We start from the raw sequence: 23,534 nt of genomic DNA, 5'->3' as shown, positions 1-23,534 counted from the left end.
AGTTTGCACTAATTTTTTACTTGTCAAAGTAGACTTATGATGTGAGTAGCTATTGGAATTTGATTTAAACTGAGATGAAATGAATTTCTGGATTTTTCAATTGCATGAACACAGAAAGTTGCGATTTTGTAAGTTTTATTTATTAGCTACAGGTTCCACATACAATAGTTTAATGTTGAAACCTGTTAAATCTAACTTGTTCGACACTTTAGATTATATTACCTATCAAGTGGTACAGTTTAACAACAGTCTGAAGCTCATTTTTTTCATTCTATCGGTAAATTAATTTTTGGCATTAGTGCTGCCAAGGTTTTTCAATTATAAATCTTGAACTGGACAGGGTCTGAAAGTACCTCATTTTCTTCCTTAAGTGATTAATGTTTCTGTGTGTGGCAGAAAGTGTCAGATTTGGTCATTCATTTTGCTGAGCTTTTACAAATAGTTAACTCATATTTTTTATTTATACACTAGAAGAGAAAGATCGAGGTTTGGGATCAATGTTTAGGCGAGATGATCAGAGACTTCAACAACTGAGGGAGAAAGATGGCCGAGAAAAAGACCCCAATTTCATTTCTAAGAGTTATTGTGAATGTTACCCAGGGTATCAAGAATATAACCGTGAAATAGTGGATAGTGATGATGAAGATGACTTGTCCAAACTGGATATGGGTGGGAGGGTAAGTAATTGCATTAACAATTACCTTATTTTCTTATTATTAAACTGGCTGCAATGTTTTTCATTTATTTTCAAGTATATTTTCCTAATTTTCTAAGTATATTATATATTTTTCTAAGTATATTATATCTTATTATTAAACTGGATGGAAGGAATCGTCAAATAAAAAAGGATGTTGATGATTCAATAGCATACAGTCTTGTTCATAAAGCACTTATTATGGATTTGAGCCCTCATGGTTGCATGCTATTTGCCATGAGCACCACTGTGGACCGGGAGCTTGCTACTTAGACCACATCTCTCAAAACGTTTTCTGTTCTTATCCATACAGAGCCCGCTACTACTGTGGTAACTTACCTCTCTTATAGATTTTGTTGTTATTATTTATCATTTAGGATTTGGTTAAACTATACGATGTATAATATGAAACTCGTTATTCTAGGATTTTGGAAGCAAATTCGAAGCTACACTATAGGTACATAAAATTCCTTCTGTCGTCTTTGCTCTTGGAATGCATATCTATATCAATATATAGTGAGTTAATTTTACATTTGTAATTCTTTTTTCTCTTTCAGATTATTTGCATCCGTTTTTGTACGGTAAGATCTTGACCTATTTTGTTCAGTCTTGTATTTTTCTAGTCACATTTTCTCTTTATTTTTCTGCATAAAGCTATATGTAGTATACTTCAGATCCTATGTCATATGTTATTTGTGAGGTAAAGTAGATACTTATCCCTTTTGTTGGCAAGACAATTTTAAGTTGCAAAGGAGTTACAGGAAAGAGGAAGCCAATTACTATCATGCAGATATGGATGTAGATGTTCGGAAAAAAGTACATATGTGGTAAAGCTTATCTGATTGGTCATTTATATATCAATTAAAATTTTTTGTACTTTTTGATCAATTGAATCATGTTTCATTCTTACATTATTAAGTAGTGCATTGCTTGTTAAGTTTTAATTTGATTTATATATTTTTTTTCTAAGATTGAGCATTACTTACCCTTAGAAAGGTTTACACTAGAAAAGTTTTTTTTTTCAACGGTGTTCTTCACTTGTCCTTTACATTAGAGGTGGTTTTGTGGTAAATATAAAGTGTTGAGTTATTCATTATAATTACTATAAAGTGTTGAATGATTTGATGCTTGTTCCCATTTGAACTACTACTTTGGTATGAGTTTATAAATGCCTTTCCATACATTTTAAAAGCTCATGTATGAAATTGCGGCGGTTCGAAACCGTCGCTTTTTTTTAAAAATTCACTTACCAAATAGCTGCGGTTTTGCAACCGTCGCAAAATCAGTTATCTGATTTGCGGCGGTTGTGCCAGCGGTTCATTGTAACCGCTGTAAAATCAAATCTCCACCCGCTAATAAGCAACGCTTGTTGAACCGCTGGAATTTTGTTTTGCGGCGATTTAAAACCGTCGCAAATTCATAAAAAACCGCCGCTATTTGGCGTGTCTCTTGTAGTGATAAATGACTAATATTAATAACTTTGAATAATATTATTACTGTTTATACCTTGGTCCAAAGATATAACCAAGCCCAAAATGAATAAAAATTTATTCAAGAGATTCAACTACTACACCTATTCGACCTCATATAGGTCGGGCGTGACGACGACGGTTCAACTCTACTTAGGTGAATAAGTAACTAACTCCTAAGATATCTCCTACTTATCTATAAGGGAGATCTCAACAACTTCTCTAGAAAAAAAGAACAGTTACCCACCATTAAAGGTTGAACTACTCTAAAAGCTGGTTATCCTTTCTATTATAAATATACTAACATCCTCAGGTATATTCAGAACCCAATCTACTAAAAACCTACTTTAAACCCTTGCTAAATTAAGCCTTGGAGTCCCTTGTAGGTATCACCTCCACCTCCTCACGAGGAATTCGGACGGTAGTACCTTGACACCAGTAGAACTCAGATTCTGCCTTAAAAGAAATCTGGACCTCATGTTTAGGCCTAAAAATAACCCAGTTTTAGGTAATCTTCGGAATATTGGCACAATTGCCAGGGACTTAGAAGTCTACACCCAATCATAGTGGATAATTAGTTCAAAGACAGCCACACGACATCTGAATTAGAACCAAAACCTCAAAATGATGATCGAGCACTCATGATATCTCAACAACATGAAAGAGCGAGTGGTCCCAATGGAGAAGGTACATCAGGAAATCCTCCACCACAACGAATCCATTCGGAAGGTCATCCAACAAAGATCATGGAACTTGTACACGAGCACGATGACCAATTAGAGCAACTTGAGCAGGAAATTGAGCGACAAAGAGAAGTGAAAAGAGATTTACGAAAAGAGGTACGACGACGATGATAGTTGGAAGAAAATCTCTTGAAACTAGAGGCTGACCTTCGAAGTCGGAGTAATCAGGCGAATTAGGAGGAAAACCCTCTTGGAGGAGAAGATCCGTTCATTTAAGAGATCATGCGACCTAGGGTTCCTAAGAACTTCAAAAGCCCCGACATAGATCTGTATGACGAAACGACCGACCCAAGACACTACTTCAGTAATTTTAAAAGTCAGATGTACCTGATTGATCCGTTCGATGTATATCTAAGTGACATCCAACCTCTTGTATGAAGTACAAGAACGGACGGAGAAGTACATTAACATAGAGGAGAACTCTAGACTTAGAGAGCCAGTTCCAAGGCAAAATTCTCCCTACCAAACTCAGGACAAAGATAAGGAAGCAAAGAAAAAAAGAGGAATACATCTTATAGAAGTCTCGAAGATATCATAACTACACCCCACTCTGAGTTTCTCTTATCGACAATTGTAAGAAAATCTGCCACATTGAAAAATTTCTAACTCCTCATCCTATTAACCATAAGAAAGCCAGAAGTCGGATGGAATATTGCAAGTATCATAAATTATATGGGCATTCCACTAATGATTGCTATGATCTGAAAAATATGATGGAGAAACTGGCTAGAGAAGGTCAGTTAGAAAGGTACCTCACCGAAAGGTCGGACGATCTGGAAAAAAGGAAGAGAGGTGATAAAGATAGGGGTTGACGAGATCGACCACCACAAACCACTGATAGGCACATCCACATGATAGTTGGATGATTATCAAGAGGAGGGATAACCAAGTTTTCTCACAAAAGATATCTAAAAGAAGTCTACTAAGTCGGTGAAGGAATGGAAGTTTTCGATTTACCCACAATCTCATTTACCAAAGAAGAAGCCCAAGGAGTAACCCCGTGACATGATAATTCTGTTGTGATTACAATGATACTTGCCAATGCAAATCTCCACCGAACTTTGGTAGATCAAGAGATCGGCTGACGTCTTATTCAAGCCTGCTCTGGACAAGCTCGGATTACAAGAGAAAGAGCAAAGAGCCTATTTCGATAGTCTTTTCAAGTTAGGACACACACCCATCCAACCCCTCGGCTTCATCTCCTTACATACCACTTTTGGTAAGGGGTTGAAGTCCAGAACTTTGAGCATAGATTACATTGTGGTCGACGTAACATCAATCTACAATGCATTGATAGGTCGAACAACTTTGAATCGACTAGCTGCAGTTATTTTCATTTCTCATCTCTACATGAAATTTCCGACTTCAGAGAAAATTGCCACCATAAGAGGATACCAGAGGTTGGCATGAAAATGCTATAATGAGAGCTTAAATTTACGGGAAGCATAAAGGATAAAGAAGTCAACACAATTGATTTCGGTGGTGTCCAAGCACGAGAAGAGCTACGACCACAACCTGGTGAAAAAATTGAAGAGGTACAAATCGGAGACTAGGTAGAAAAAACAACAAGTATAGGAGCCAACATCGAGAAAGAGTTAAAAGAAAATCACATTAATCTCTTACAACAAAACTCCGACCTCTTCACCTGGAAAGCCTCGGATATGCCCGGGATAAACTCTAACCTTTTGTGTCATAAGCTTGCTGTCTGCCTGGGCTCATGACTTGTCCAACAAAAGTGATGGAAACTCGGGCCCAAAATAGCACAAGTTGTAGAAGAACAAGTACAAGCCTTATTAGAAGCCAGATTCATAAAGGAGGCAAAGTATCCTTTGTGGCTAGCTAATGTAGTCTTGGTGAAGAAACAGAGTGGAAAATGGAGAATGTATGTTGATTATACCGACCTCAATAAAGTCTTTCCCAAAGATCCATACCCTTTTTCCAGCATTGATGCCTTGGTAAACTCAACTTCAGGATATAGGTACCTGTTCTTTATGGATGCAGACTCAGGTTACAACCAAATCCCGATGTACAAGCTGGACCAAGAGAAGACCTCTTTCATGACTCCAAAAGCTAACTATTATTATGTAGTAATGCCTTTTGGATTGAAAAATGCTAGAGCCACATATCAACGATTAATGAACAAGGTGTTCTCACCTCACCTTGGAAAATTAATAGAAGTGTATGTGGATAAGATGCTTGTTAAGACCAAAGAAGACATCAACCTCTTGTCCGACTTAACTGAAGTATTTACCACAATCAGGAGAAGAAAGAGACGCGATCCAAGAGGAGGAAGGTGGCATTGTTCTGCGCCGCCACGCCTTATCACTGCTGTCGTTCAAGCCACCACCAGAGGAAAGCCTTGTTGTCACCATCGCAGTAGAGAAGAGAGACGAACGAGGAGCTCTCACAGGGAGGACAAACGTGACAGAGGAAAAGTGTCTCCCCTGGCCCCACAGGCATTCGCGTCACTGTCGCGGAGCTACTGTGCCACCGCTATTATTGCCATCAGGCTCGCCATGAAGATGAGTTGAGAGGAGGAGAAAACTAAACTTGAGGGAGAGAAGACCGCCAGAACTGGAGTGGTTCACCGCTGTTGCAAGCTGCACCGAGCCTCTGGCAATCGAAAAGCAGCACTGACGTTTCTTCAAAAGCCATCGTCGGAGCTGTTGCTCCATTTCCTTGTTATTAGTAAGTATTCTTGTTTCGAAATCCTCACCGTTAGTGTTCTGTTATTAGTCTATTAAAGATTTTAAGGTGTTGATGTCGTAGGGTTGAATTATCGTAACTACATGTTGCGTTTGTTGCTATCGCTGCTGCAGAAAGTCATCAGAACTGCTAGTCATACTGCTGTTATGTTACCATTGGTTCAATCACCTAATTGAGTCACGTTGAGGTAGAGGCTTTTTCTTAAACCTATTTTATTTCAAGGAATTGTTATAAATCGATATCGATGTGAAAAATATATTTTTAGTGATCGTGTGAGTCTTATGGATAAAATTGGAATGTTTTGGATAAATGGGTTCGATTAAATGCTCAAATAATAAAATTAATTAGTAACAATGCTTGAAGTTTCTTGGTGGGTGGATTGGAATTTGAAGAACTTGTTTGTTGTCCTAATGTATGAAAAAATTTAATAACTTAAAGACAATTAAAGATAACAAGCCAATAAAATTAAATTAGTAATAGCAATTAGATTATGGGTGCTTTGTATGACTAATTAATGAAGTTGGTTTGTTTATCGTTATAAATTGTGATTAGTTTCTTGATTGTTTGAAAATGATTGGTTGTTGAAATTCTTGATTATGATGATTTCTTTGAGCTGGTGTTGTTATGGTAGTGCTTTACTTAAAGTTTGATGAAAATTTTGATTTTCTTTAATTAATGATGTGGGATGAGTTGTTAAATGGTATTGTGACAAATTGAGTATCAAGTATCCCGTGTTTTGAAAAGTTGCTGACGGGGGATTGGTGAATTGTTGAAATTTGTGGAACCCTTGAAGGGTGCAACAGTCCAAGTTTTAGGGGAGGTTCTGTCGAAATTTTATAAGAATTTGAATGAAATTGAATGATAAGAATAATAAAACTGGTACTATTTTCATAAAGACTAGAGACTTTGTCTTGATGTTTAACTTGATTACTTCAAATTAAAGAATTATGTTTTTGCGAAGTTTTAATGAAATCTAAAGTAATAAAATTAAAGTGGACTAAAGAATTAGCTTATTTGATTTTGGTTAACTATGGAAATGATTATGTTTTGGGGAGTTTTAGCGAATTTAAAGTAATTATTTTTAGAATAAATAATTACGTTTCAATTAAGATTATGATTGGAAAAATAAAATGATTTTTGAGTTTTTTTGGTGAAAAGAATTTGGGAGATTTTCAAATGCTGATTTTTAACTGTTAAGCCATTTTGGCGAGCTTGTAACCTCCGTATGGAGTCTAATAACTATTTTAAAGGCTTTGAATATGTTGGGGTGGGTATAATGAGTTTTATTGAATCTTTTTTTGATAAAAACTTGTTAAATGAGATATAAATATTGTGGAGATGGTAGTTTGTCCCGCCCACGGTGAGGATAGTGGCTTTGTCCCATTCACAGATTAATGACATTAATTGTTTTGATAACAGATGGGATTATGATGAATTATTGATGGAGTATTATTGTGGTCTTAGAATTTTCTTCTCGATAAAAGAAATTACCTCGTTGCAAGTGTAGTTCTAAACTGACAAATAATACTCAATCAAAGTTTAATTTTGTTTGTCACAAGTGCAAACCAATAAAAATATCGAGAGTATTAGATCTCAGGTCGTCTCTCAAAGGAATTGCAGTGAGGTATGCGTGTTATCGGTTATGAGGTTCAAGGCGTGGTTTGCAATTAAGAAGACTACAATCTAAATGACAAGAAATTTAAATGACGATAAAAGTAAATCAAGCAACTAAAGATAACAATTACTAAAAAGAGGCATTCATGGTAAGGATAGAGAATCATGGCTTTCTATCCTAGTCATTAATCATAATACAATTATTATCAAGAGTTAAGCCTATTTCGTTATCTCCAACATCGGGAGAAAGTCAAACAAGGCTAATTAATCCCAATCCATAAGTAATGTTAATGGATACAAGACCAACTAATCACTCTAGATCGCCAATCTAAATTGGGTATTAATGACTCAAGATTGTCTAATTTCTCTTTCCAAGCCAAGAATGCTCAAAATTTACTCTAAACCTAAGCCAAGCATTTTATCAAGCACTTGGTGTGCATAGAAAGAAAAGCATATTAAATTGCAAGAAATAGAAAATCTAAACTACCAAATATAAAAAAACAACAATGATAATTCAAGCAAGAAAGAAAGGAACATAAAAAATCAAATTGCATTAATTGAAATTAAAAGAGAGGTTAACAAAAGAAACTAAGAAGATCAAGACAAGAGAGCAAGAAAACATAAATGAAACTACATTAAAACAAGAATTAAAATCTGAAATTAAAAGAAAAATTAAACTAAGAACCTTACTTTCTAGAGAGAAGATGGAGCTTCTCGCTCTAGAACTAACCTAAGGCATATTTCCTACACTACACTAATTGCTTCCCCTTGTTCCATCTTGAATTCTGCATCAAATAGTTTCAGAAATGAGTGGATTTGGGTTTCAACCAGTCCAGAAATTGCCTCGAGTGTTTTGTCTTTAATGAGGTCATGTGCCGCTTGTTACGCATACGCATAGGTCACGTGCCACTTGGTAACTTTCCTTATCACGTGCACGCGTCACTTGGCAACTTTCCTTATCACGTGTACGCGTCGGTCACGCGTACGCGTCGGTCACGCGTACGCGTCGGTCACGCGTACGCGTCGCCTTGACGAATTCCTTCCTCACGCGTAGCGTAAATCATGCGTACGCGTCGCTTTGAATCTTCCAAATCCTTATTTTCCATGAATTCTCTATCTTGCATGTTTTTCTTTTCACTTCTTTGATCCATTCCTTGCCTTTTAAACATGAAATCACTAACAAACATATCAAGGCATCGAGTGAAATCAAATTTTAACTAATTAAAGGCCTAAAAAGCATGTTTTTAACCATTAAACACAATTAGGAGGAATTCATAAAACCATACTATTTCAGTGAATAAATGTGAGAAAAGTTGATAAAATCCACTAAATTTAACACAAGATAAACTCTAAAAATGGAATTTATCAATTATAACTTATGAAATTGGTTAAAATTGTGATTATGATAATTGATTGGCAAGAATGTGGGTTTTGTCTTGCTTACACGACTAATGAGACAGTTGCACCTGGCAAGGATGGTGGTTTTGTCCCGTTCGCTAACTACTGTGGTGGATATGTAGGGATGGTGATTTTGTCCCGCCTTTGGTGAGGACCACAGCTTGAGTATAATTATGGTTATATTTGATTGTGATTGTGAAATATAATTGTGATTATGATTATGATTGTGTTATGTGGGATGTGGGAAATGTGACAGGGCACTCTCTCTACGAGACTTAATTATATATGCATGATATTTTATTCCCCCACATTCTCTCTATGGTTTCAAAGTGACATAGCACTCTCCCTACGAGACTTGATTATATATGCATGTGATTATGATAACCCTAGTGAGAAGGTAATAGCACATTCTCCCTACAAAACTTGTTTATACATATATGATATTTTTCCTCCTGGGGATGCGCATCAGAGAGCTGATGTTCGGGTTAGCTACTAGATGTGTCGGGTCTAGAAATATAACTAACACATTGAGCTCACGGCCAATAGAATAGGTATGCATCATGTGCATTTATTTGTAATTGTTTGGGGGTGCATAATTGTTTGATTTTGCCTAATTGATAATATGTTTAACTGCTAATTATGTAACTTGCCATAATTGTTCTCTATGTGTGATTGTTTTTTGATTGTTTGACTACTTGTGATTGTGATTATTGGTTCGGATTTATTGAGAAGTGTGACGGGTTGTAAGAGATTGACTATATGATTGACTGAATGGTAAATCTTGAAAGAAGTAGAAAGTTAGTAATATGCCCAACGATCGAGATTTAAGAAAAGTAAACGGCAGTAGAATTAAGTTGGTTAATTTTGAGAAAATGATAGTTTAGACAAAAGATTCATAAGACGAGCAATGATCACCACTGTAAAACAAACTTTCTTTTATATATCTTTTATGACAATTCTTAAACCTCTCTACTGAGACCTTCGGGTTAGGTTCTCACCCCGTACAGCCCTATATTTTTCAGAAAACAAACGAGAAAGCCTATGAAGAGTTTATTGAGCATCTGGTCGTGCTTTATTTGTTTTATTATATTAGATGTTTTTCCTCGCCCTTGTTATCGTTGTTTAAATTTTTGTAAAGAGGGATAGGAGTTGTAACTTTATAATATATGTTTCTATATTACTTGTATATATTATTCTTGCATATGTAAAAGTGTTGTCATGCTTTGTATGTATGTATGTACGTATAAAACAAAAATATTTCAGTTTTTCAAAGACAAGTCAATAAGGATCGCAGGTAAATGCTCCTACTTTATTATAGTTATATATAGTTGAGTGGTCATAATATTCTCATTATCAGAGTAGCAAAGCCGGAAGCATTACATTCTAGTGGTGAGGGTGTTATAGAAGAAAGCAGAAAATGATCAACAAATAACGAATTAAACAATATAGTCAAACTCTTTTCTTAGTCAAACTCTTCCATATCTATTATACTGTTACAACATGACTTTTAAACGATGCATATAAATAAGATTCTTGGCTTGTATTGTATTTATACTATCAGAAATATACTTGGCTTCAAACTATCCAGCAATCATAAAGAACTTCCTTATTTCAAGAACTATTAAGAAGTTTTATTAAAGAAAAATATCGTACACTACCCTAATAAAAATTACAAAAAGAAAATAACAATCACACAAACAAAAATAATATGTTTAACCATCTGAATTGATGCAAATGTAGGGGAAACATGTTATTAGATTCCTTATAATACTCCACGTTCTAAAGAAACAAATTAATAAAACTATCCAAAAAAAATTCTAAAATTCAAATTTGTTACTGACATGTCAAATTTTCAATGTAAGAAATAAACCAAAAAAAGATAAAAAAAATCAATATATGAATAGAGATTAAACTTCCATCCCAAGTTTCAAACACCGTATGAAAAAAATTCTAAACTTAAAAGCCAAAAAAAAAAATTAAACTAAAAATGCAAAGAAACAAAAATGAATAAGAAAGGAGTTGAAGCGTTAAAGATGGAAGCCCTGAAATAACCTCAAGTTCCTCTTTGTAAAGGATGAAGCATTAAGCTAAGAGGTCACCATTGAAATAGTTATTTTTGGCTGTTAAAGAGAAAGAGAAAGAAGAGCGAGACACAAGTTACGGAAATACATAACCTACTCTACTTGATCAACCTACTGTCAATTATTGAACCTCTTCAGTGCACATGTATATTTATAGTTTTTCACACAATAAGACAAAAGAAAAACTGAACTTATGAAAACCAGAAAGACAATGAGAAAAAATATAAACATTCAATTAATGGCTTTGGCATACTGTCATTTTGAGTTGAATCATTGTATAATGAGAAAAAGAATAGAATAAAAAAACTGGAGAGATTTACATATATAATGACAATCATCTAAAACCAATATATTTTACTATTAATAAAAGATTGAACTAGTAGCCAGATTCTGCTATTTTTTATTATGCTTAACTGCCTAAAAACTATAATATATATTAAATCTTAATCTTAAGCTAAGAGAATAAATACGAAATAGAGTAAATTTACAAATATCTCAAAAACTGTTATCTATTATATATGTATTATCGAAAGTTACTTTGGCTGATAAAACTCAAAACATCTTTTTCTATAAGCAAACATCTTCATTTGAACTATATGATACTATATCATAAATAGATAGAAGCTTGTTTTCTCAATAACGAACCACAATCACAACCATAATATAATTTATGCAAATTACAACAATATAATTTATGCAAACAATTATCAGGTATACTGACAAACACAACCACAACTGCAATTTCCACTATGGACAGCAACTTTAAACTTTTAATAACAATATTCAATACACATTTGAACTTAACATAATAAAGTTTAACGTTTTAAGATAAAAGAGTTTAACAATTTAAAAAAAATACTGATATCGATTATTGAAAAAGTCTAAAGTGAAGGATAACAAAGAATTATTTAATTACCATGGTGTGTGAGTAAGAAGTTTTGAGGTGAATAATATTAAGTGGAAAGAGAAGAGCTCATTGGAAATCTAATGCAATGTTTGGTACTTTTTCCTGCCGGTTTTTCTGCCGCCCTTGGAGGTCGGTGTTCCTTTCTTATTCACGGCAAGCCTGACAACAATAACAACACACAAAAATCACAAAATAGCATATAGAACAAATAAACCTAAATATCTAAATTTTGAGAGAAACCAAAAGTATTATTGCAACTGAAACCAAACTACTTTCACCTTGATTAAAAATAAACATGTAAAACAGCTCAAACTTTCGACAAAGAAAACGCAGTTGAGAACCCCAAAACAAAAATATAAAAAAATTCAAAAGCAAGGAAAGAGAGAGATCGAGAAAATGTGTACATGAGGGGCACTGGTTGAGATCTCGAGCCATAATGTGTCAACTAGTTGTTGAGGTTCCAGAGAGTGTGAAACTCAAGAGACATATGGGACTCATTCAACATCGACAGCATCCCACTGGCTGAATTAACCAACGTCGTCACCATGATTGTGCTCGCAGAAAACAAATTCCAGTAGCTAGGGTTAGGTTTTGGGTGGGAGTCATAGGGATTGGTGATCTCAAAACAATGAAGGAAGAAATTGGTGAAGATTGAAGAGACATACAAACCTGAAGGTGGAAAACAGGGGTGAAGAGGTAGGGTTTGGGAGTAAGAGCGAGAGAGAACGTGAGTGACAGTCACCTAGAAACAAAGAGAGAACAGGTAACTGAGAGATAGGATGTAATACAGAGAGCATCCGTTGGGGACGGTGTCGAAGCCGATGGTGTGGTTAGCTTTTATGGTGAAGAAGGAGATCCATAAAGAGAGTGAGAGACTGAGACGTTGAAGGAAGGAGGTCATAGAGAGAGTAAGAGTTTGTTTGGATTTATAGAAAATAAAGGGAAAGAAAATGGAAAGAAAGAAAAAGAGTGGAAAAGTGAATTTTTTTTTTTGTTTGGATGGGGAGGGAAAATTGGATGGAAAGAAAAAAAATATAAGGTGAGTTCCATAAAAAAATTTCTCTCCATGGATGAGATGAAAATAAAAGGAAATGGATAAAAGTTAGTGGAATTACAAATTTATTCTTTGATTAATAAAGAAAACAAAATATTTAAGGATATTAATATAATTTTATATTATTATAATTTTCCTTCTTCTCACTTTTCTTTCCATCCAAACAAAATAAAATTTTCTCTTTATTTTCTTTCTATCCATTTTCTCTTCATCCAAACAATACACAAATAACTTCACTTTTCTTTCCATTTTCTTTCTTCTCATTTTCTTTCCTCTTATTTTCTTTCCTTTCATTTTCTTTCTTATATCCAGACAAAGGCTAAGAGACTGAGACGTAAGAGAGAAGGAGCAACGTATAGAGAAAAGGAGCGCTCTACTTTACCTTTTGTTATCTCTTCTAATTTTTTTCTCATTTGATGTGAGGCTGACGCATGGCTAAAAATGCCACGGTTATTATACTAGTAAGATATTATAAACAAAATATAATTTTTAAATATTTTTTTATGCAACACACATGTACCAAATAAATTGCTATATATAGTGACTTATTTAGTTTATTATATAGATATGTATTTTTTTTGAATCGTTGGACAGCGTGGGATGCGCGAGTATCTTTTCAAGTTTAAGATAGCGTTTAAAATAGAGATTGAGATTGAGAGACAGAGATCGGAGGACAGAGATTGAGAGACAGAGACTTCATTAAGTCTTAGTACTATATTTGGTGTCAGATGTACATGACTAAATTATGTTTCAGTATTTTATTTGGTTCAAAATAAATACATAAACTAAAATGAGTGATGACCAAATTACACTTGGTTATTAAATACCTAATTCATAAAAAAAAGCCCTAACCCTCCCATCTCTTATCCCTTTCCCCCCTTTCTTTTGATGGTGTTTTCGCAGAGGTTCACCACCAAAAGGTCCAAGAGGATGTGATCTTGGAATTTCTGTGCTTGATCAAAGCATTTATTTTGAAGAGATTTAATGGCTTCGATAGCTTCTTCGACCGGTTCTACTGCTTCATCACAATTGTTGTAACTTTTAAAGCACTATCCACTCTATCTCCAGTATTAATGGTTGTCCAAAATAGTGAAATTATTCTCTCTGGATCCTTATCCACCAACTGAAACAAAAAAAAGAATTAGATAAAAAACATAATTAGTTAAATTAGTTCGGAGTATTTTGTGAGTGACGTGGAACGATTTCGAGCATGTTTTTGGATAGATTTCGAGCACTAACCTGAACATTTTTTGCTCTAACACAAGGATTGTCACCAATAGGAACTTTGTGAGTGACGTGGAATGATTTCGAGCATGTTTTTGGAACTCTAAGAGGCTTTTCCAATGACAGCGACACGGTGGTGGTACTGGCGGTATCGACAGAGGCTTCGCTTTAAATGGAGCTCTTTAGTGACTTGCGATTGAGAGGACAAGAAAGTGAGAAGAATAGAAGACCCCCAATTTAGAAATAGTAAGAAGTTAAAGTTAGAATTATTAATTTGGATTTAGGGTATTCTTGAGATAAGTTATCACTAAATTTTCAGTTTTCATCCCCCAAAATTTTAATCCCTTATTTCCACTTTTTGGAAGTATTAAAGAGACTAAAATTTTGTGTTCTGTAACTGAAATTTTAGTTCCAGTCTCAAGTCAATAAACATAATATTGAATTTTAGTGTCCCAATCTTAGTCTTAATACCTCAAAACAAACACTACTTAAGATAATATTTACAAATAGGGGTGTTTAAGACTCATCTTGGTTCATGCCTAATATATATTTTATCAGGTTCTGATTTGTTATTTTTATCCAATGTCATTTTTGGTTCGGGTTATGCTTCTGGTCACTTGAACTAGTCTAAAAATTTTTTTATAGTAAAAATATATATTTTATAGTAAAATTAGTAATATTATACTTTTATATTTTAATACTTTTTTTTAATTATAAGGGAAAATGACTTGGTTAAACCAAGTACATTTGAAAATATCCTGAATGTCTCAAACCGAAAATTGCAACGTCAAAGTCCCAAACCACATTTCTATATAATTCGATTTAGCAAAACAGGTAGTAAATCGAATCTAAATGATTCGAATTAACTGCTAAACGAAATTCAATGGAAATCGAATAAAATGAATTCGATTTAGAAATGAACTTAAATCGAATCTATTAGATTCGATTTATACATGCAACCAGCATTAGAGTAAATCGAATGTAATTGTTTCGATTTACAAAGAAGGGAGGTATATAAAAACAGCTGCTATACGAAATTTTGTAGAGGAGTGAGATTCACAATGGCTAGTGATGAGAGTTTTGTAGCTCTTGTGCACTATAGAGGGTCCATTAAGAAGAAAACACGATCAGGGATTAAGTTCACTGACAAGGACCCGCTGAGTGTTTTTTTCAAACCTTCGACAAGTTTCGCTGAGTTTAAGAGTACTATACTTCAGAGACTAGGACTGCATGGCGTGAAACAGGTGGAGAAGTTGTTCTATCGTATTCTGATCTCCGTGTTACGCGATGATGTAAAGTATATTCATTCATTATTAGCAGTGACGAAGATATGCAGGTGTTGTTTCATTGTCGCCGTCAGTTTCTTGAGGTGAGGACTCCGGAGTTGTTGGTGAAACTTGTGAATGTGGCATCTAGTTCTAGAGGCTCGAACAGGAATATGCACTCCACAGGACATGTAGCTAGCTCTAGTGCATTGCCTGTTGGATCATCGTCAGCAGTACCGGTGTTTGCACCCGAGCCAGACTTAGTGGCTTCACCATCGTTTGCCATCAATCTGAATCGAAGTTGTGATGCATTAGTTAGCGAGGCTGGACCATTGGGAGGCGGTGATTTCGCGGCGCCCAGCTCTCCTCTGTGTGTTCCGGTAATCGGAGAGGTTGGAGCACGCGAAGGGGTTGAAGATGCATTGCAGGATGATGATGATGATGATGATGTGGAGCCTGCAACGATTGCTGCGGATGATAGCAAGGAGGAGAGTCCATGGACGACTCCATCTGTCGGTGGGGGAGCATCTAGTTTAGGTACTAATCAGTACCCCCCCCACTTCTCTGCTCTGGAATTGGATGCCATGGGGCCTCAGGAAAATCAGTCTGTACCTGTGGGCTTCGGGGTGAGAGACTCGCAAAATGCAGGAGGTGTATCTGAGTTTCAGGTCGGCTAGCAGTTTCAGGATAAGGAGGAAGTTGTGCTTAGCGTGAAGACCTATAGCATTCGCCGCGGGTTTGAGTACAAGGTATTGGAGTCGGATCACCGCAAGTACTATGGCAAGTGCAAGGAGTTTGGGAGCGGGTGCGTATGGCTAATCCAGGTCAGCCTCTGCCAGCGCAAGGGAATTTGGGAGGTAAAATGGTACAATGGTCCTCATACTTGTCTAGCCACATCGATCTCTAGAGACCACAAAAAGCTTGATTATCATGTCATATCGGCTTTCATTATGCCCCTGATCAGAGCTGATGCTGCAACGTCGATTAAGGTACTGCAGAATACCACGGAGGCACACTTCGGGTTCAAACCGACATATAAGAGGGTTTGGATGGCCAAACAGAAGGCTGTGGCACAAATTTATAGAGACTGGGATGATTCGTATAATGAGTTGCCAATGAATGTGCCAACTCTGCAAACTCAACAGAAACCAACGATCTCCACCCCTCCCATCCTTTGACATCAGAAAATCTATGTTCAGGGCAGCACGTGGCCAACCCTGAACCCCACCAAACTGAGACAGAACCCGATCTACCGGATGCCACTCAATAACAGCGAAATAGATTAACGCTGTCGCAGCCCTCCACAAAGTCATATGGCGTGGCTCCAAGATCTTGGGATGTACCACCTGCACCACCTCCGCCAGGCTGTATGGCATCCATAGAAACTGCGCATTCAAGCTCAAATTGTTAGTCCACATAAACTAAAAAAGATTAAAATACAACATGAACATGAAAATACTCACATCCTCCGGCTGGAGCAAATCAATCCTCAGCCTCCAATTCGCGACACGAGGCCCCTTGTCGCTCAAGCTCAGCTGATAACCTCCCTATCTGAAAACAACAACATTTAGTTAACAATAATTGTAGATGCTAAATAAATGGAAAATACTTCGCATGGCTAAATGGAGACTACCTCGAGGCCAACGGCCAATGGAAAACATCATATCCGTCCGGCCGGAATCCAGGGAACCTCCAAAAGATCCACGACTGGAGGAGCTGCAGTGGACCAGCCAACTTGACAACATTTCTGTTCGCCACACGGCACATGCACTTGTATAGCCATGACAGCACAGCGGAACCCCAACTGTACTGACCCATGTCCTCCAACCTAGCGACATACGGCAGCCATCGGATGTGGAGGCTGGTACTTGACTTGTCCCCAAACAGCTGTGTCGATAGGAGCATCAGATGTACGCGCGGGCGTACCTCCTAACCGTCTCGTCATATGCCCCCTGTGGAAGATCACTAAACGTCTCCTCAAACCATGTGCACTTCACTGTGAACTTGTCGATGCAGTTCGTAGGAGGCAACACCCCGAGCAGCTCCTCAAACCACACCCATGGTGGTCGGCCACCCTCTATAAACCGCGGAAAGTCTGTCAGGCAACCGCTAATATACTTCCTGTCGATCGGGAGACCAAGGTGGTACGCTACATCCTGTAGGGTTATGGTGCACTCCCCAAACGGCATGTGGAATGTATGTATCTCAGGGCGCCATCTCTCTACGAAGGCGGTGACCAACGGTCGTCCAACCGAAACCAACTCTAGTCAATCTTGTAAGATGGTACAGACCAGCCATCTACAAGTAAGGCATGATCCTATCATCCAACCTCATACCGTGCTGCCGTCTCATGCTGCTGATGCATCGATGGGCTGCATAATAATAGCACCTGACTTCTCACATTCGTCACAAAAAAAACCTCTCAATGAATCCTAACCAATCTTTTATAGATAGAAACGCTAACCACTACATTACTCCGAATCCAATTCTTCGTATTAACAAAACAATTACTAATATGAGATAAAAACATGTTCTCTTTATTAACAAACATAAAAAACAGTAGTTAACCCTGTTCATTACTCTACACCTAACCCTATTTTATAGTTAATGACTCACTAAGACTGACATGAACTAAATTTAAATATCTGTTTCTGGATTTATTTTAAAAACCCCACACTAACAGTTCTAACTAACTACTAATTTATTTAAAAAAAATTGAATGTTAAAAAAACACTAACCTCAAGGTAGACGGCTCCAGCAATATGCGCGACTCCATCAAGTCGATACAGATGATTCGGGTCGTCCTCCATGCATGCAAAGTCGGTCCAAACCGGGTTGCTTCAAGAGAATCTCGGAACTGGGTGGTGGGGTTCGGAGTGGGGTTTGAGGTTTGTAAGTTCAAATCAAGTGACTTCGATTTGTTTAAATAACGAAGAAGCATGTAAATCGAAGCAAGTCAGTTCGATTTACAAAAGCATCAAATCGAAACAACTTGTTTCGATTTGCGTTTCTTTTGAATTCCGTGGCTAAATTGAATTAAGTTAATTCGATTTACATGTTTTCTGAAATCGAATTCACCAGCTTCGATTTATTTGTTTTCCTACCACGAACGTAATTCGAATTTATTTGATTCGATTTGCATTCAAATTATTCTCTCCCTTAATTCGAATCATTTAAATTCGATTTACTACGTATATGGCTAAATCGAATTCACTCAATTCGATTTATATAGAAATTAACATTAGGACTTTGACGTTACAATTTTCGATTTGGGACTTTCAGGACATTTTCAAATCTACATGGTTTAACCAAGTCATTTGAGTATTATTTTTATATATAAAATTTATAAATTTATATATACTAATTTTATATGAGATTGATTCGATTTGACCTAATTTATTTTAAATTGCTTTCGAACGAGATCAAAATAGTTTCTAGCATTTTTTTTTTTATCCATTTTCGGGTCTAATTAAACCTAGTACAATCCGGGCCATGAACACCTGCGTTCACAAATACGACTGGATAGGCTTGGCGTAATGGAAAGAAAGGGCCTTGGACATTCCACTTTGTACGACGAACCCATTGGTTTAGTTTAGGGTTTTAATGCTCACATCAGTTAGTCAGCTTAGCTAGCGTCAAAAAGAAGAAACAGTAAGTGAGAAAGAGTGGCCCCGATCCGATGGCAGCGTGCTTCCTCTGTCCCTGTCCACATCCTTCATCTGCATCTGCATCTGCATCTCCTTTGGATCTGAAAGAAGAAGGAGGAGCCATCTGCATCACAATCGCCATTCCAACACACAGGAGGAGGACCAGGATCAGATGCAACCTCTCCGTCCCCTCAAAAACCAACGCCATCACCAAGACCGAGCCCCACCCCGTCTGCACCTCCGTCAAAGCCTTTGCTCCAGCAACCGTCGCTAATCTTGGTCCCGGCTTCGACTTCCTCGGCTGCGCCGTCGATGGCCTCGGTGACACCGTCTCCCTCACCGTTGACCCACACGTCCACCCAGGAGAGATCTCCATCTCCGACATATCCGGTACGGGCAACAACACTACCAGGCTGAGCAAAAACCCTCTCTGGAACTGCGCAGGGATCGCCGCGCTCGAAGTCATGAAGATGCTTGGAATCCGCTCCGTCGGCCTCTCCCTCTCTCTTCAGAAGGGTCTCCCCTTGGGAAGTGGCCTGGGGTCCAGCGCCGCCAGCGCCGCCGCAGCCGCCGTGGCTGTCAACGAGATCTTTGGCAACAAACTGGGGGTGCAGGAGCTCGTCCTGGCTTCCCTGAAGTCGGAGGAGAAGGTTTCCGGCTACCACGCCGACAACGTGGCGCCGGCGATCATGGGGGGGTTCGTGCTGATCCGCAACTACGAGCCCCTGGATTTGATCCAGCTGACGTTCCCGGCGGAGAAGGAGCTTTTCTTCGTGCTGGTGACGCCAGAGTTTGAGGCCCCAACAAAGAAGATGCGAGCTGCCCTCCCTTCGGAGATTGGGATGCCGCACCACGTCTGGAACTGCAGCCAGGCGGGGGCCCTAGTGGCGTCGGTCCTGCAGGGGGACTTGCCGGCTCTCGGGAAGGCTCTCTCCTCCGACAAGATTGTTGAGCCTCGCCGTGCCCCCTTGATTCCCGGCATGGAGGGCGTCAAGAGAGCCGCTCTCGACGCAGGTGCTTTCGGCTGCACCATCAGCGGCGCTGGCCCCACTGCCGTTGCGGTCATTGACGACGAGCGCAAAGGAATGGAGATCGGTGAGCGCATGGTAGAGGCTTTTCTTAAGGAGGGCAACTTGAAGGCCTGTGCTAACGTTAAGCACCTTGATCGCGTTGGTGCTAGGCTTATTAGTAGCACCAGGATTTAAACGAAGAAAAAAGCATTTAACAAATGCCAAGGAGTTCTTTCATATGCACTTATGCAGGGTGCTTTTGTTTGTGCGAAGAAGAATCAGTATGAGTGCATAATAACCGTGCTGCTTCAAAAGAAAATCTTCCCTTCTAAACTAAAGATTTTTGTTTGGCTTCTTTACTACAAACAGAGGAGAAACAGGTTCTCAGAAATGCAGCTTTTAGGATTCTAATTGCTTTTACTTGACCCTGTAAGCTTAAAAATAATACTTAAATTCCATTAAATGTAACAGTTAAGTTCAATATGGTATTTTAACTATACCATATATCCTTTCTTTCTATCTTTGTTTTAGAAGTTGGAAAGTTTTCCTTTCAAATTTTACTGCCTTTTGTGGGATTAAGTTTTTGGTGCAAACTGCTGCATTTTGATGTAAATAGATTTTTGTGATTTTTATATTGAAGTCATGTGTGATTATGATACTGTTATCCTTCACTTCACTGTTGTTGACCTTTGCCCAATGCTTGATTTGGATTTGGTTTTGGACTGTGCGCTCTTTTTTTTTTTATTTATTTATTTGTTTTATTTTCACTCTCAAAATCTATGTTGATAAGAAGCAAACTAGGATGTGAAGGTTTCTGCAGTTGAAATATCTCCAAAGCCTGTGGTTATTGGGAGCGCCACAACCTTTTATAGCAAGGAATTTGAAACTTACCATTTAGAAAAAAAGGATTAGTTGATTTTGAATCAATGTGGGTAATAGAGTCCTTTTTCTGCGCTTAACACACCATGCTGACACTACACGTAGGTTTTGAATTAGTGCGGTAAGAGAGTCCCTTTTCCTATAACTATATTTTAAGGCAAGAGATAAAATTGGTTTATCATTGATTGCTCAAGCAGCTGAATTGCCAACTCTTCCATGGAGTGGTTCTGATGTATATTTCACTCCCCAGTAATTGTGCCTTTCTTCTGTCTAGGGTGCCCAATTATAAGTTTAAATTTTTTTTCTTATAGGTGAAAATTCCTCCAGGATTATATGAAATATTTGCATAAAGAGAATTGGATAAATACCCTTTTGAGAAACTGTCCTAACCTTACTTTTGTGTTCTTTTTTTTTTCTTTTGGCAAAGTTTAGAAAGTAACAATCACAAGGATGTTTCAAGTAATAATCACAAGATGAAGTTCTGATGCACATCCTCATTTATCTATGAACCTATCAGGTATGTGCTCTACTGCTCTCTGAAGTTTCAATTCTTAATTACTTTTGGTATAATCCTTACATGGTGTCTGTCATAAAATTGTTTATTGCATTATCACGTGAGCTGTCACTCATAATTTTAACATTGTTTTATCAATATCCCTAAATGCTAATTGTATACATTCGACTTCTATTAGCATTTAGCAGTAAGCAATACATGATGCCTACTCTATTCGGATATCAACAAATATATTCCTAAAGTATATGACATTTTGGCAAAGAAAATGAAAAAGAAATAATTTTCAACTCCGTGTGTTATATTATTGTTTATGAAAAAAATTAAATAATAAATATGATGATTTCTCTTTGTAATATAGATCAACCAAGTTGGAACTGTTACAGAGGTCATTGAGGTGGTGAAGCAGGCAAAGGAAGCACATTGAGAAGTGGTAACTTCCCATAGATGTGGAAAAACTATAGACCCTTTCATTGCTGCCACTGGAATTGAGAAAATCAGAGAAGTAATATGATTTTCTAGAAAATAATTCTTCTGCCTTCAATGTTAAGATGTTATGAGTTTGTTCAAGTGAATTTTCTTGAGAAAAAATTCTGCTTCATTTGCGAATTGGCTTCTTGAAACTTAGGTCATTACTCTTTAAAGCTTTTGTGGTGATGCCAGAGTTTGAGGCCCCAAAAAAGATGCGAGCTGCCCTCCCTTCGGAGATTGGGATGCCGCATTGCGTCTGGAACTGCAGCCAGGCAGGGGCTTTGGTGGCGTGGGTCCTGCAGGGGGACTCACCGGCGCTCGGGAAGGCTCTCTCCTCTGACAAGATTGTTGAGCCTTGCTGTGCCCCCTTGATTCCCGGCATGGAGGGCATCAAGAGGGCTGCTCTCGGCGCAGGTGCTTTCGGCTGCACCATCAGCGGTGCTCGCCCCACTGCCGTTGCGGTCATTGACGACGAGCGCAAAGGAATGGAGATCGGTGAGTGCAAGGTAGAGGCTTTTTTCAAGGAGGGCAACTTGAAGGCCTTGGCTAACATTAAGCACCTTGATCACATTGGTGCTAGGCTTATCAGTGGCAACTGGATTTGAATACCTATGCCACTGCGGCTGCCATTGCCATGGTATGTTATGAACCATCCTTCATCTTCAGTTCATCAAGATGGTACTTCCCCTATCACAAAGAAAAAGACTGCACTTTTGCAGTGCTTTACACTCCGAATATGTTCATTATACTTGTGTTTGCATTTGTTTCTCTGCATTGCTGGCGATAAGATTGGGAGATTTCACTCATAAATTTGGCTTATATGTTATATTTGTAAATTATCTATCTATATCTATATCTTTTAAGATGCATCTGCTGATATGCACATCATTTTCTGAGAGTTTCTTTTTCCGGTTAATTGCTCTCTATGAAACCTTTGGGTTTATATTCTCTGGGGAGAATCCAATAGTTTCACTCTGGTATAATTGCAAAGGATAGCAAGGTAAATACGTGAAATTACAATTAGAAATTTTGAATAATGCAAGGTACTTCTTGAGAAAACTCATGATTTTATAGAGAAGTTAGAAAGAAATGCGGTCATGTTATTTAAAGATTTATTCATCGAAGAGGAAATTTTATTTTTGTTATTTATATTTTCCCTATTTTATCTTTTCACTTAACTTCCATGTACTCCCAACAGTCCCAAGTATTTATCAAGAACCTACTCTTAGAGTTAGAACAATGTTGGTGGTGGGTGTGCATTGGTGGTGGTGGAGTTGGTGGTTGAATTGGAAGTAATTTAGTCTTTTTGAATATTTGTTTGATTTGTTCATTCAATACATAGACAAATATTTTGATTCTGTCTTCAATGTCATATCATCTACAATTCTACATCAACCAAAAAAAACCATATATTGGATTTGATTTTTATGCACCAAGTGTAAAAGAGTTTTCACACACACAATTAATTTAATAATTTTGTATTGTTATGTAAAAGTAATTAATTTTTAAATTTACTACTTAAAAAATATAAAACCGATTAAATAACTGTAAAATTAAGAAATTTATAATATTAGTGTATTAAAATTAAATTCTTGTTTTCTATTGCCATTAATATCAAAAGATATAAAGAAATAGAATTGTCATGACATTATTTTAACTTCTTTCGATGGAAAATACCGAGTTTTTAATTTGAATATGGAACCAAAAGCAGTGTTGAACTCGCGTATGGGGAGGAGGGGTGTTTCATCTCGTTGTGGGATCAGAGGAAGCAGAACTCGGACCCTGCGAGTTGTGTCTCTCAGAGTGTAAAAAAAAATTACCCAGAACAAACAAAACGGAGGGTCCAAATTCCATGTTTCAG

The 23,534-nt window shown here is 37.4% G+C and overlaps 1 protein-coding gene and 1 long non-coding RNA gene across 2 annotated transcripts; both read left to right on the top strand.

Moving 5' to 3' along the window:
• The first annotated feature begins 18,590 nt into the window (after positions 1-18,590).
• On the top strand, positions 18,591-20,483 carry LOC112727606 (homoserine kinase). The gene has a single exon (XM_025777419.3). It carries the CDS (start codon positions 18,835-18,837, stop codon positions 20,005-20,007), a length of 1,173 nt encoding a protein of 390 aa, XP_025633204.1. The 5' UTR covers positions 18,591-18,834; the 3' UTR covers positions 20,008-20,483.
• Positions 20,484-21,062: 579 nt separating this feature from the next.
• Positions 21,063-22,561, top strand: LOC140177053 (uncharacterized). The gene is made up of 3 exons (XR_011868681.1): positions 21,063-21,208; positions 21,564-21,707; positions 21,866-22,561. It is a non-coding gene; the product is annotated as an uncharacterized lncRNA (long non-coding RNA).
• Positions 22,562-23,534: the final 973 nt, after the last annotated feature.

Source organism: Arachis hypogaea, chromosome 12 (genome assembly GCF_003086295.3).
Source record: "Arachis hypogaea cultivar Tifrunner chromosome 12, arahy.Tifrunner.gnm2.J5K5, whole genome shotgun sequence".
Taxonomy (NCBI): domain Eukaryota; kingdom Viridiplantae; phylum Streptophyta; class Magnoliopsida; order Fabales; family Fabaceae; genus Arachis; species Arachis hypogaea.
The sequence above is the reverse complement of the archived record's forward strand: the minus strand, read 5'-3'. Positions and strand labels throughout refer to the sequence as shown.

Coding starts and splice junctions, on each gene's coding strand:
- LOC112727606 (XM_025777419.3), top strand. CDS start 18,835: ATGGCAGCGTGCTTCCTCTGTCCCTGTCCACATCCTTCATCTGCATCT.